The sequence below is a fragment of the Dendrobates tinctorius genome, unplaced genomic scaffold (genome assembly GCF_039654945.1).
Source record: "Dendrobates tinctorius isolate UK_male_01 unplaced genomic scaffold, ASM3965494v1 ptg000120l, whole genome shotgun sequence".
NCBI lineage: Eukaryota > Metazoa > Chordata > Amphibia > Anura > Dendrobatidae > Dendrobates > Dendrobates tinctorius.
In genome coordinates, this window is record NW_027361788.1 from 43838711 (window position 1) to 43853882 (window position 15172).

The following is a 15172-nucleotide window of genomic DNA, read 5'->3' on the forward strand; positions in this document are numbered from 1 at the left end:
AGGCTGTATTTAGCAACTTACTGGGAGGTAATGATCTTCTACTAATGTTTGATGCAGATACAGGACACTTTGAAGTCTTGTGCAACCCTGCATTTACAGGTCAGAGAGGGGTTCCTACACAACATTAGGCAGGTGGCTTTAATGTTTGCTTTGAACTAGAGCCCTTGGAACCTCTGCCTGCCTGACTGTATTCCCAGCACCTCTTCTGATTTGTAAACCTGGTGCAAAATGGTCACGTTGCACAGGGCAAGTTATTCAGAATAGTCACTGGTAGAGTTGAGCGACTTTGGTCGGATCGGGTTTCATGAAACAAAATTTGTTTCAGATGAAACTGGTCCGACTAGGGCAAAAAAAGTTGGAGTTTCGTCCGAAACCCGACCCCAGCAAGTCAATGGGGATTAAAAGTCGGCATTGAGCAGATGACATTCATCCACTCAATGCCGACTTTTAATCCCCATTGACTTGCATTGGGGTCGGGTTTCGGACGAAACGCTGACTTTTTTTGCACTAGTCGGACCAGTTTCATCTGAAACAAATTTTGTTTCATGAAACTTGATCCGACCAAAGTCACTCAACTCTAGTCACCGGGGATGCTGGTAGGTGGGTGGTTCCCAGGGCTGCTGACTACTTACGTGGCCACAGGATCAGGGTCATGTAAATGTTTTTGCTTAACTCTACTGGACACCTTCAGAGGTATTGCAGAGTCTGTGGCTTCATGGGTCAGAAAGAGGGTCTTACACAATATTAGGCAGTTGGCTTTAGTGTCACGGCTGATAAGTATACTTGTCTATCCATGAAGCTATTAAACATAATTATTGGGCTCTTGTTACAATAATAACCTCTCAGAGTGTCCAAGGTTGGCAAACTCCTCAGCGTTTGTCATCTTGATTTCGCCATTTTATATGGAAACTATTAAGTTTCCAACACATGTTGAGTATAATGTTGTCCTTTTCTAGTTCTGGATTATTTTATTAATGTGTTCCCTAAAGAAGCACAGCTGAAGACAGTGACTGAGAGCGGCCACACTTTCCTAAAACGCTGCATTAGACATGCATTAAGACATGTGTGGGGAAACCTGAGCCTATGTCCATGGAAACATAAAGCAATAGATGATGAGTTCAGCAAGATTTTAATCTCTTAGTGTAGCATGAAAAGGACCTTCCTATTGAGGATCCTTAAAACGCGACCTTTGGTATTTTGTCCTGGGGATTGTGAAACCATATCCTAAAAAAAGTTCACAGCCTGCACATTTCAAAGACCTTGTTTGGAGGCTCGGTAAACCTAATTCTGCCCCCTCTTGTTCATCATAATATCTTGTCTTTAATATAGTACGAATTGAGTCCCGGCAGACGCAGGTGGGAATATGTGAGTATTATACTGCATTATTCCTGTATTCTCATGGTGTAGGTATCAATTGTTGGTGATGTACTGTGTATTCAAGTTTCCAGCATCAGCATCTGTAGTAGTCAGTCATTACGCTCTGTTCACACCATTGTTATCTGAACAGGTTTAATATTTAAAAGAAGAAGTCTATGATCTGATCCATCAGTTTTATTAATTCGTCAGAAAGTAGTCTTATTTTTATGAGTCGTTTGCTCCATACATTTTTTTTGCATAAACTATCTAATTCTTTTTGAAACTTCTTTAAAAAAGCTCCTGCAATCACCAGTTATGCATATTCTTCTATTTTTTTTTATTTTCTGTTTTTGATATCAAGCTTTTTATTGTGTTTTTTTCTGTATTTAGTATCCAATATGTAAATTATCATTTATTACGTGATTGATCTTTCATTTTCATGGCAGATGTGTCACATCATAACTTATCTTTAGTATGGATTTTGTCTCTGTGGGTCACTGTAATGTTCAGGTCTGTGTGGTCCTTGACATGAACTGATTTTTAAGGAGGTTTTTGCTGGGTGCTTACAGGTAACCTAGTTTATGCTTGTTTTATCTACAGCATCAGTATGTGTGACATTACCAGTGCAAATAATACTAAATGTTTGCTCAATTATTAACCGCAACTCTTATGTCAGATAGTAAGAATATTAGTACTGCTCCCATATAATGTTGCTTTATTCCATGTTGAAAAAGAAGCAACATATCGATTCTTGTGGCATTTTTGCTTAAAAAGCTGTTCCAAATCTGACACTGAATAAATAGAAAGAGACAAGAACCAAGTTTAAACCCCCCAAAAAAATCTTTTTTTTTTTTTTTTTAAGTATCTTTTAATGTGGATTTTTTTTAGCCAGAAATATCTGTGCCTAATTCTATGTGAACATCCCCTTAGGATACGTTTAGACAATTGCTGAACTTTGCTAACCAGCTCCAAATGCAGCTATTTACATGAACTAGTCTGGCCCGATTTACCGTCTCATTGAGATTTCTTATTACATGGACCACAGATCTGATCTGAAAATAGTGCATGTGGACGGTACATTTGGTACACTTGGTCATACAATATTTTCAGTTCATTTGTACAATGGATCTCACATGACACAGAAAAACGTTTGAAAGTGCATGAATCAGTACATTCTAGAGTTCATCTTTCTTTAATGAGTTAAAAATAAGTTGTTGTTTTTTTAAGTATAAAATTGCATCAGGAATAGCTCATTTTTGGAGATTTTTATTTCCTGAAGAGATTTTGGAAGGCTTTTTTTCTGAAATGCAATTTTGCAGATTTTTGATCTGACAGTGTCTTGTTTAAAGCAGACTCCATCTATCGCGGCTTTAAAGAAGTGACATGAACCACTTTTTAGCCTGGCTGCCGCACTTCATGTCCTCAGAACTACCAACTCTTATCCTGGGAGACTTCAACATCCCCATTAACAGCCCTACTTCCACATCTGCATCCCAGCTGCTATCACTAACCACCTCTCTCGGCCTCTCACAGCTCTCAACCTCTGAGACACACAAAGACGGTAACACCCTTGACCTGATCTTTGCCCGGCTTTGCTCAATCTCCTACCTAAATAACTCACCGCTTCCCCTCTCTGACCACAACATTCTCTTCTTCACGCTCACAAATCCTCGCCCACCCCAGCACACTCCTACCTATCACACATTCAGAAATCTACAAGTCATTAACCCTCAGACACTTTCAGACTCCCTACAGTCTTCCCTGTCCCCAATCTCTTTTTCCTGTCCTGATCTGGCTGTTCATCACTACAACAACACTCTTACAACCACCCATGACCAGGTAGCGCCTCTCACCCTCAGAACCTCCAAACACAGAGTAAAACAGCCCTGGCTCACATCGCAAACTCAATTTCTCCAGCTTTGCTCTAGGAGTGCTGAACGCCGATGGAGAAAAACCCGCACACCAGAAGACTTCATCCACTTCAAATTTATGCTAAGAACCTACAACTCTGCCCTTCACCTCACCAAACAGACCTACTTCACCACCCTGATCTCCTCACTAGCCAACAACCCCAAGAAACTTTTTGACACCTTTCACTCCCTCCTCAGGTCAAAAGCACAAGCTCCTATCTCAGATATTTGTGCAAATGACCTGGCCTCCCATTTTATAGAGAAAATATAATATCCGTCAGGAAATCCGCTCCCAACCACCAAATGCTGTGACTCCCATCCCTACCTGCATTTCCCCTTGGTCACTTTCACATTTGATCCCATCACAGAAGAAGAAGTCTCCAGACTCCTCTCTTCTTCTCACCCAACTACATGCACTCCCTCACATCTCCTCCAGTCTCTCTCTCCAGTCGTCACAACCCACCTAACTGCAATCTTTAATCTGTCCCTTTCCTCAGGCATTTTCCCATCCTCCTTCAAACACTTTATCATTACTCCATTATTAAAGAAACCTGCTCTCGACCCATCCTGCATAAACAACTACAGACCAGTCTCCAATCTCCCCTTCATCTCTAAACTCTTGGAGCGCCTAGCGTCTACTGCCGCCTTACCCGTTACCTCTCCACTCTCTCCCTCCTAGACCCTTCACAGTCTGGCTTCCGACCCCTACATTCGACTGAAACTGCAATCATCAAAGTGACCAATTATCTTCTGGCAGCAAAATGTAACGGTGAACACTCTCTGCTCATTCTTCTCGACCTTTCTGCAGCTTTCGACACTGTTGACCACCGTCTCCTTCTCCATAGGCTCCAGTCACTAGGCATAAAGGACACTGCTCTCTCCTGGTTCTCTTCCTATCTCTGACCGCTCCTTCAGTGTTTTGTTCTCTGGCTCCACGTCATCTCCTCTTCCTCTCGCTGTCGGGGTACCTCAGGGCTCAGTCCTTGGCCCCCTTCTCTTCTCTCTCTACATGGCCCCAATTGGACAGACCATCAGCAGATTTGGCTTTTAGTACCATCTTTATGCTGATGATACACAACTATATACGTCATCCCCTGACCTTACGCCCGCTGTACTACAGAACACCAGTGACTGTCTGTCTGCAGTCTCCAATGTCATGTCCGCTCTCTATCTGAAACTTAACCTCTCAAAAACTGAACTTCTTCTTCTCCCGCCATCTACTAACCTCCCTAAATCTGACATTTCCCTCTCCGTGGGTGGCACCATAATAACACCCCGGCAGCAGGCGCGCTGTCTGGGTGTTATGTTTGACACCAACCTCTCCTTCACATCCCATATACAATGTCTTGCCCGCTCTTGCCGCCTACACCTAGAGAACATCTCCAGAATTCGCCCTTTTCTCACCATGGAAACAACAAAAACCCTCACTGTCGCATTGGTCCACTCCCACCTGGACTACTGCAATGCTCTATTAATTGGCCTCCCCGCTACTTGACTTTCCCCTCTCCAGTCCATACTTAATGCAGCAGCCAGGGTCATCTATCTGGCTAATCGGTACTCGGACGCGTCCGCTCTTCGCCAGTCCTTACATTGGCTGCCCATTCATTATAGGGTCCAATTCAAAGTACTTGTTCTTACCCAAAAAGCTCTCCACAGTGCGGCACCCCCCTACATCTCCTCCCTCATTTCTGTCTATCGGCCTAGCCGACCGCTGCGCTCTGCAAAAGACTTTTGACTAACCTCTGCACTAATCCGCACCTCCCACTCCCGACTCCAAGACTTCTCTAGCGCTGCGCCAATCCTCTGGAATGCTCTATCCCAAGAAATTAGGACTATCCACAATTTGCACAGTTTTAGGCGCTCTCTCAAAACACATCTATTCAGAGCAGCCTATCACGTTCACTAATCAAAGTCATTTTATGTGCAAGTGCGAGTATGTAGCCCATTCACTATCTCTGTCCCCCACCTTCTCAAGATGGCTGGACCATCATTGTAAATACATCATTGTAAATACACACCTGTACTTTGTATCTCCCCACCTCATTGTAGATTGTAAGCTCTCATGAGCAGGGTCGTCTTATTTTACTTTAATTACTGTATTGTTAACGTTATTACTTATGACTTGTGTTTTGAAACTGTTAAACTGTAAAGCGCTGCGGAATTTGTTGGCGCTATATAAATAAAGATTATTATTATTATGAACTTTTTTTTTCCACCACTTGTTTAAAAATCTTCTCATATGAAAAGCACAGTGGATTTCTCAAAAAAATGAATAGCTGGAGTTTTCCAAGCATTTTTTAAATGGTTTTGGTATCAATCGGCTCTAAAATATTCCATGTGAACATAGCCATAGAGGCAGCAAGCGGCTCTTAAAATCACAAGAAGGTGCTGAGAGTCTTGTACACAAGCTTCTCAGCTGTTGATTAAGGATCTGACTCCTTCTGCTGCTCTTTTCGCCCTTATCGTCTGTGAAAATGTAAAGTATTTTTAACTGTGGTCTTTGGCTACAATGGGCTAGTTCGCCTGACTTTCAGGAATTTCTAGTATTCTTGTATAGGACTAATATTCATGGCACTAATTTTTCATTCAGTTTTTATTCTTACGTATAAAATGCAAACATATTGAAAACAATCATAATGAAAAGTAATAAAACCTCACAACTATTTTGTGATCCTGTTTACATTACTTTAAATGTTGGTTAAAACACTGTGACAACGATCAAAATATGTAGTTCTAAAAAAAAGCTGTAGTTTTCCTGACTGCGGCTGTAAGAATGTAAGGTAACAAGCAGGAACGCGGGATGCTGTGACGGGACGCAGGCAGAGCAAGGGTTAATAGGTTTATTTACAGGGAATACTCCACGCAGGGAGATGAAGGGTTAAACATTGTATAAAACAGTATAAGTGGCAAAGGATATGGTGAGGTGAAGAATAATGTTTCAGATAAAGACAGTTCAGTAGCAATGGCCCCGACAAAGGCAGACGCAGTGTCCTTGTTATTGGGGTTCAACAAAACAACAATACCCCCGTCTTCTGGTGACAGTGGTCGGTCTCCGGTACCTTCCACTGCCCTTAGTCCATATACTGTAGCTGCCTACAAGGTTACGGCCACAGTACTGTCTAAGCTCGACGAGACTCCTGCACAACTCTCCTCACAGTCTCTGTCAAGCGAGCCCAAAGTGGCTGACGGTAAAAGGGGTCAAGATCTGGTACGGGCCCCACGTGGATCAGGAGTTGTTTAACGGCACGATCAGGGTAAAAGGGTCTGTCATGTCCTCGGTCACTCGTATGGGGCACATGTGTTATACTCAAGGACACGGAACGTTCTGTGCCTTGCTTCCTGACAGTCACCGGACTCAAGCTGCACGTCCCTTTCTCTCTGGTCCCCGTTGTTGGCGACTGGCGACATCTGGCATTAGCTTGCACACTGCCAATGTTCTCAGGACTTGGCACTTCTCTCTCTGGCTGCTGCACGGCTAGCTCAGCTTTACTCAGTGTGCATGCTTCAGCTCTATGTACACAGCTCGGCTCCGCACGGCCCTGCACTGTGTATACGGCCCTGCTCGGCTCTGCTTTGCACGGCTCCGCAGCAGTCTCTCTCTCTGTACACGCTTGGCTCTGCAGGAGACGGAGCCTTCTCTATGCCGCATGCTACAGCGCCGGCACTCTCTGAGGGAAGAGAAGGCAGAGTGTGCCACTCACTGCTCTGCGTATTGCTCTGCCCTGGCGCCAAGCTTTTCTGTTTCGAGCGATTTCCTTTTTATCTCCCGGCTGCTGCACTTTGTCTGCTCACCCTGCCTCCCCGGGTCTGCAGAAAGGTCCTTCTCACAAGTGCTTCCCCTCAGCTGCAGGGGAAGGTCCGCCTTCTTAAAGCTCCCCCCATGAAACAGAGGATGCAGCCTTTCCAGTTCCGGACCCTGCATGCAGTTACCCGAAGTCCCGTCTATCTCCTTAGGCCTCATACCCATTGGCGATTAAAAAAACGGTCCGATTTCTGGTCTGGAAAAAAGGGTGGAGTGTTATGCCAGTGTCATGCGATTTCTATGCGATTTTTTTATTTTTCCATCCGTTTTTCATCCGTTTTTTTTTCCCAGCCACTCTTTTTCTAAAGTCATTTACAGGACCATTTACAGTGTTCTATACCACAGAATGGTGATGTATCCTTTGAAAACGGATGGAAAGCAGATGGTCCGTTTTTGGTCCGTTTTTTTAATCGCACCCATTGACTTCTATTGGCTAAAATCGCTGCAAATCGCAGCATGCTGTGATTTTTTTCTCAGACCGATTTTGGCTGAGAAAAAAATCGCAAGTGAGATGTCACCCATTCACTAACATGGGTCAGAGTGCAGTCCGATTAAAAATCGGATTGCAATCGTCCGATTTTATCGCCAGTGAGCAATGGCGGATCTTAATAGGGGCGGATGGGGCGGTCTCCCCGGGCCCAAGGTTTTTTGGGGGCCCAGGGCACTGGCGTAGCGTGGTGGGGGGGCGGGGGGGGTTCCGCCCCAGGCGGCATGTGTGTGGGGGCGGCGCGGCAGCAGCAATTCCACCCTGCAGTGCAGTGCAGCGGCGGGCAGGGAGCGATGCGATCACGGCAGCTCCGCTGCCTGCAAGAGTGAATAGCAGGAGCGGAGCGGCAAGGGTCCGTCCTGCTTCCTGCCCGGAGGCCGCGCTTCCTGTTTCACACAGAGGAGCGCCGCTGAATGACGTCATCATTCAGCGGCCGCTGCTGTGTGAGGGAGGAAGCTCGGGCGATGCTGCAGACAGGTGAGAGGAGAGAGGTGGTGTCTTGTGTGTATGTATGTATGTCTGTGTGTGTGTGTGTATGTCTGTGTGTATGATGGAGCAGGCAATGATGGGAGTGATGGTCTAGAAGGCAGTGCTGGGGTGAAGGAGCAGACAATGATGGGGGTGATGGAGCAGGCAATGATGGGGGTGATGGAGCAGACAATGATGGGGTGATGGAGCAGGCAATGATGGGGGTGATGGAGCAGGCAATGATGGGGGTGATGGAGCAGGCAGTGATGGGGTGATGGAGCAGGCAATGATGGGAGTGATGGAGCAGACAATGATGGGGTGATGGAGCAGGCAATGATGGGGGTGATGGAGCAGGCAATGATGGGAGTGATGGGGGTGATGGAGCAGGCAGTGATGGGGTGATGGAGCAGACAATTATGGGAGTGATGGAGCAGACAATGATGGGAGTGATGGGGTGATGGAGCAGGCAATGATGGGGGTGATGGAGCAGACAATGATGGGGTGATGGAGCAGACAATGATGGGGGTGATGGAGCAGGCAGTGATGGGGTGATGGAGCAGGCAATGATGGGGTGATGGAGCGTGATTTTGTGCGAATTGGCCGTAGGCCTACAGCTTATGTGCAACGTCTTTTTAGGCCATGTCCACACGTGGTGGAATGGTGGCGGGTTTTCCGTATGGACCCGCAGCAAACCAAGTGCTGCGGTCCGTACGGCTGTCAATTCCCGCACGGGGACCGCAGCGCTCAGGTGGGAAGGGGGGTACAGGGGCCCAGGTTTTATGAACAGCCCCGGGCCCATAGTCCACTTAATCCGCCACTGCCAGTGAGTATGAGGCCTTACAAGAATATACTGAAAATTATGTACAAGAGTAGCTGGGTGGTAAGTCTGAGCAACTGAGTGCGTGTGACCATCAGCATCCGACATGTAAGGTGGACATTCTCAGAAAGTGGCAAACACACCAAGTGATGCCTTAACTCCTTAATGACCAGGGGTATTTTAGTTTTTGAATTTCTTTTTTTTTGCTCCCCTTCTTCACAGAGCCATAACTTTTTTTATTTTTCAGTCAATATGGCCATGTTTTTTTGCTGGACAAGTTATACTTTCGAATGTCACCATTGCTTTTAACATATTGTGTACTGGAAAATGGGGAAAGAAATCCAAGTGCTGTGTGAAATTGCAAAAAAGTGCAATTCCACAGGTGTGTGGGTTGGGTTTTTTTTTACCATGTTCACTAAATGCTAAAAATAACCTGCCATTATGATTCTCCAGGTCATTACAAGTTCACAGACACCAAACATGTACATTTTTTTTTATTTAAGTGGTGGTAAAAATTCCAAAATTTGCTAGAAAAAAAATATGGGGCTATTTTCCGAGACGTGTAGCAGCTCTACTTTTTTGTGATCTGGGGCTGGGTGAGGGCTTATTTTTTGCACACCGAGCTGACATTTTTATTGATAGCATTTTGGTGCAGATCCGATCTTTTGATCGCCCATTATTGCAATGTACTGGCGACCAAAAAAATATAATTCTGGCGTTTTTGATTTTTTTCTCGTTACGCTGTTTAGCAATCAGGTTAATTCTTTTTTTTATATTGATAGATCGGGAAATTCTAAACTTGGCAATAGCAAATATGTGTATATTTTGATTTGTTTTATTTTGAATGAGGCGAAAGGAGGGTGAGGTGAACTTTTATTTTTTTATATTTTTAAAAACTTCTTTTTTTTTTTTTTTTACTTTTTGCATGCTTCATTAAAAGGTGCAATACTTTGATTGCCTCTGGTACACACATGTGGTGCTCATAGCAATCTGGCAATGACAACCATAGAGGCCTGCTGAAGGCCTCTTGTTGTAATGCCGACCCATCGGTGACCCCTGATCATGTAACGGGTCAACAATGGGTGGGATTAGCAACGGGCTTCCGGTAAGAGCGTGTTAATTGCCGCTGCCAGAAATAGACCGTGGCATTTAACTAGTTAACAGCCATGGTTGTATCACAATTTCACCCGCTGTTGTAGCGGGCACATGTCAGCTGTATAGATCAGCTGTCATGTGCTCGAAAAGGTGCAGACTCAGCGTCGGAGCCTGCTCCAAACAGGGGGAGTCTGACGTGGGAATACTGTTACATCCAACGTCGGAAAGAAGTTAAAGGGGTTTTTACATAAACAAAAGTTAATTTCAATCAATAGATCTTATAATAATAATAATAAGTTCCACAATTGGATGTGATTAAAAAATGTTCCTGTGCCGAGATAATCTTATAAATGTGCACCTGCTGTATACTGTGTAATGGCTGTGTCTCGCCGTACAGGAACATGGTCTGATTACATGACATCTCCTGGCAGTGAGTTTGGTGGGGGGTTGAGGATACAGAGATTACAGCCGCGGATCAAAGCCGATTCTTTCTTTGAAGTAAGACATTGTATAAAAACAGGCAGGAAAATGTTTTACCTCACATAAAGAATCAGCTGTGCTCCCATGGTGTAATCTCTGTATCCCCTCTTTTTCTTCCCCCCTGCCCAGGAGATGTGGTATGATCAGACCATGTTCCTGTATGGTCAGACACATCCAGTACACAGCTTGTAAGTCTCATTTTGAGATTTGTAATTGCAAGGCTTATTTTGAGTTTGCCGAAACACATGTGGGATAATCCCCAAATGTATGGAGGAAATTGCTGTGGTCAGATCAGAACAATATTGAACATTTTTGTCATGAATCTGAACAGGATGGTTCCGTCTCCATCTTGGTCAGGTCAGGGTTAGTTCAATCTGCCTCCCTTTGGTTTTTAGGGCGGCTATTTAATGTTGGCAGTACCTGCATTTAGTGTCGGTGATACTTTCTTATACTCGGTTAGTGCTTGCTGAACCAGGTGACTCGTCCTTAAAAATGTGCCTCTGTGCTTGTGTGCCTTGCTGTGTATGATTCGGTTGGTCCCCTGACTTCTGCCTCTGTATCCTGCTTTTGTACTGCTCTGTCTCTCCTGGTTATCTGTCCCCCTTGGCTTGTCCCCGTTTACTCTTTGTCTTGTCCCTAGGTACTGCGCGTTCATTTGGCTTCTGACTCTCGGCTCTCCTTGACCACGTTTACTGTCTTTGCCCTGTGCTCTGCGTGGTCAGTGTCCTTCCCTGCACTCACGTGTGGTGGCTCCGCCCCCTGGTCAAGTGATCGCTTAGTGCCTGGTTCCCTGCTCACTACACTAGTCTCAGGTCCTTGTGCACTGCGTGTCTTCTGCCTGCACTTCCTTTGCTCATTCACGTGCCCCCTGATAGCGCCGGCTAGGCAGCGCCAGTGACACTTTAGGTGTCATTATTTTGTCCACCAAGGTAAATGCTAAGTCTGGAGCCAAACCAACACAGCTCATCAACTCAAGAATACCATCAACACAGTGAAACATGGTGGTAGCAGCATCATGCTGTGGGGATGTTTTTGGCAGCAGGGGCAGAAAAAATGGTCCGAGTCGAGGGGAAGATGGATGGTGAGAAATACAGGGATGTTCTTGAGCAAGTGATTTGAGACTGGGATGGATGTTCACCTTCCAGACAATGATCCAAAGCATACTGCTAAAGCTACACTCAAGTGGTTTAAGGGGAAACCTGTAAATGTTTTGGAGTGGCCTACTCAAAGCCCAGACCTTAATCCAACTGAGAATCTGTGGTCAGACTTAAAGATTGCTGTTCACCAGAGGAAACCATCTAACTTAAAGGAGCTGGAGCAGTTTTGCCTTGAGGAATAAGCAAAAATCCCAGTGGCAAAATATGGAAAATTCTGAGACTTATCCAAAGTGACTTGCAGCTGTAATTGCCGCAAAAGAAGACTCTACAAAGTACTGACTTTAGGGGAGTGAATCGTTATGCACACTGTAGTTTTCAGTTATTTTGTCCTATTTGTTGTTTGCTTGACAATAAAAAGAAAACCAAATGTTCACAGTTATAGGCATGTTCTTTACATGAACTGATGCAGACCCGCAAAAAAACAGTAAAATTCCAGGTTATGAAGTAGCAAAACATGAAAATGCCACGGGGGGTGAATACTTTCACAAGTCACTGTACTTTTAGGCAAGTCATTGGGCTACTTTATGGCATACAACTGTGAAAGTCTTGGTTTATACATGTCTACAAATCGAGATGAAACTAAAATACAGAAATTGAGAAAATTGAAATCAGAAGTAATTTATAATGCAGCATTTAATAGAATTTCTAGTTCATGTAACAAATGGTGCTCTGATACAGGACCGCCTTCCACACCACATAATTTATTGTCAAGGCATTTATTTCCTTCCTAAACTCAACTGTATGACAAACAAGTATGCATCTGTTTGTACAGTGGAATTTTACCCAAAAATGCATATGGAGCTTATATGGAATAGTACAGCGGCTCAGGCCATTCTTCACAACAAAGGATGCTATTCCTGAAAAGTTTGGCAACCCTGATGTTTGAGCACTTCACTTATCTTCTCATTAATGTATTGTTCTGATGTAGCCAATAAATGTGGTATGAAAGGAGCTGGTCTCAATAAGTCACATTCCTTAAGTGTCGCTGTGATGAAATTGTATAAATAGCGCTTTTCTGTGAGTGGGATGTGCGGAAAGCAAGGTCCCGTCTCTGCACAGATACATTATTAATCTGTGCAGACAGCTGCGGATTGCTACATTGGCTGGTGCAACAGGAGATCCTGACAAACTTCAATATGACATGTGTGTGTACAGTGGGTGTCAGCGGCACAGCCAAGCAATTGATCTCCTTCTCAAATGGCTGCAAAGGTGGCGCAAAGAACCCAGCGCCTGTCAGTCACTGTAAAATATTATTTTGCAGATTATGTAGCTGTTTGTATAGAGGAGATTATCATAAACGCATTGAAGGTGTTAGGAATATGATTCTTGTAGCTCTTCAGTCTGGAGCAAGCCATTCCAGGTCTGGATCCAAGGTTGTTATATAATAAGGTTAAAGCTAGGTGATTGCAACAAGGTAAAATAGGAAAATGGTGTCAATTTTACTAATAATTTGAATTTGCAAACATTGTTCATTAAAGAGCTGGCCGCTATTACAACCCTACAATCTGCAGGTAATGTACTTGACACATGCACGCATCTCTGCAGGGGTGAGGGGTGTTAACATCATTGCTACCCATGCGAAAGTGAGCACCGCCGGATGACTCCTTCAGATGTGAACCTGTTGGCTAGTTGTCTGACTGCTGCCATGAAGCCCAATGTATTTGTATGTGTAGTTAATTCTGGTCCTTACTGAGTATGACATATAGCTTACATATGGACATTAAAGCCACATTTCAGCATTTGAGCACCCCAAAATGTGGCAAGTTAACCAGCAATGCTAAAAGTCATTCTATATAAAACAGTTTGTAATAGTTGGCATGTTGTTTTCTAGGCTGAAAAACAATAGCATTCCCCAAGCTAAATAATTATACTTTATTCCTAATTATGTCTATCAGTACCCTAAGCAGAACATTAAAATATCATTTACAAATCATATGATATACGGTATACTGTTCTTGTGACCCTGCCACTTCGAGGCGCGATTTAAGAGCAATTAGCAACCAAAGAAAATTAAATTCCCTAATTCCTGATCAATGAGAGTCCGACACCTGAACTCCTATTGATGCCGGAAGTGGGCTCTTCAGAGCCCAGTCTAGATCGGGGTAGAGGTGCATATGCTTGGCCTCTGCTCCAAAATTTTCAGCAGTCTCAAATCTAATGAATGGAGCGGAGGCTAAGCATGGGCACCTCTGCTCCAGTCGAGACGGGGATTGGAAGGGCCGGTTCTTGTAATCAACAAATCATTCCCTGTCCTATGGCTAGATGATAACATTATTTTGGGAATAACATTTTAATGATTACATTAGGTTTCTCAGTGCTCATAAAGGATGAAGGGTAATGTAGTTCACCAATGAATCATAGAGACAGCATTTCAACATTTGCATTTTATTTATACATTACAGAATTCACATTTTACATGTGCAAGTAGGAAGAAAAACTGCATTCTGCTTTTTTTTTCCTCCTGTGACTATGGACTGAAGATGGGATCACTCGCTTTCTCCTTTCTGTAGGACAAACAATAAGAGAGGGGTTTTTTTATAGCTATAAAAACAAACAATATTGTTACACAACAGTTATCTAAATCAATCGTATACTATAGAAATATGAGCAAAATTGTCCTTTACCTTTCCACTAATGTCGCGGCTCTTTGCTCGGAGTTTGTTTACTTGGGACTCAGCAATATCCGCTCTTTCCTCAGCTTCCTCCAACTCATGCTGGACCTTTCTGAAGCGGGACAGGTGGGCATTGGCTTGTTCCTCCTTTAGCCCAAAGGAAAAGAAAATTGATATTAGAATAGTATAACACTTATTTTTTTGTATTAAATACAGTGATTCTCATTGTCTTTAAACCTAGTACGCTCTTCTGTAAATAGCAGCAAATACTGCCAGTGAACTGATCCTGCAGTGTACAGTACCTAATAAAAGTACAGCATGACGGCAATGTGAGTACCCCTTAGAAACACAGTATACTCCCAAGGATCAATGTACCACAGGTTGAGGTCCTAATTGCTAACATATCCACTCTATGATAGATGTTTGTGATTTAGTGCTAGATCTGCAAGGTTCATATGCAGTCTGTAAAATGTTATAATCTACATTTTACTATGTGACTAGACTGTATTCATCCCAAGAAAGCTACTCTAAGTTAAGATCCTTAGCTCATAAAAACTATGGAAAAGTTTAAGGGGAAATGTGAGGTGCGTGTCAAAGGATATATATATTGGAATGTAGACAATGTGCAAATAATAGCCTTCATCTGATCGACTTACAGATTCCTCAGCCTGCCGCTTGTATGCCTTGACCTTCAGCTGCAGCTTGTCCACCAGATCCTGAAGTCTCAAGACATTCTTCCTGTCCTCTTCACTCTGATGACAAAATTAGATGCATTTTATTTTACTGGAAGAGATGTGGTCACCTCTTGGTTATTCCTCGGAGCTCAATGCCTGTACCTGGTAGGTTATCTCCTTTACACGTCTCTCGTATTTACGAATGCCCTTGATTGATTCAGTAGAGCGTTTCTGTTCCGCATCAAGCTCATTTTCTAACTCACGAACCTAGAACAGAAGTTATCAACTTGTCATAAGAGCTATACACTGTGAAA

General features: G+C 43.8%; 1 protein-coding gene across 1 annotated transcript in view; it reads right to left on the minus strand.

Moving 5' to 3' along the window:
• The window catches only part of LOC141046749 (uncharacterized), a 43005-nt gene that overhangs the window by 18305 nt on the left and 9528 nt on the right, over positions 1-15172 (minus strand). Inside the window, exons 36-38 of the mRNA XM_073541393.1 lie at positions 15021-15125; positions 14841-14936; positions 14197-14331 (exon numbers count right to left, since the gene is read on the minus strand). Coding sequence (XP_073397494.1) covers positions 14197-14331; positions 14841-14936; positions 15021-15125 — 336 coding nt within the window. The remainder of the gene's footprint in view (positions 1-14196; positions 14332-14840; positions 14937-15020; positions 15126-15172) is intronic.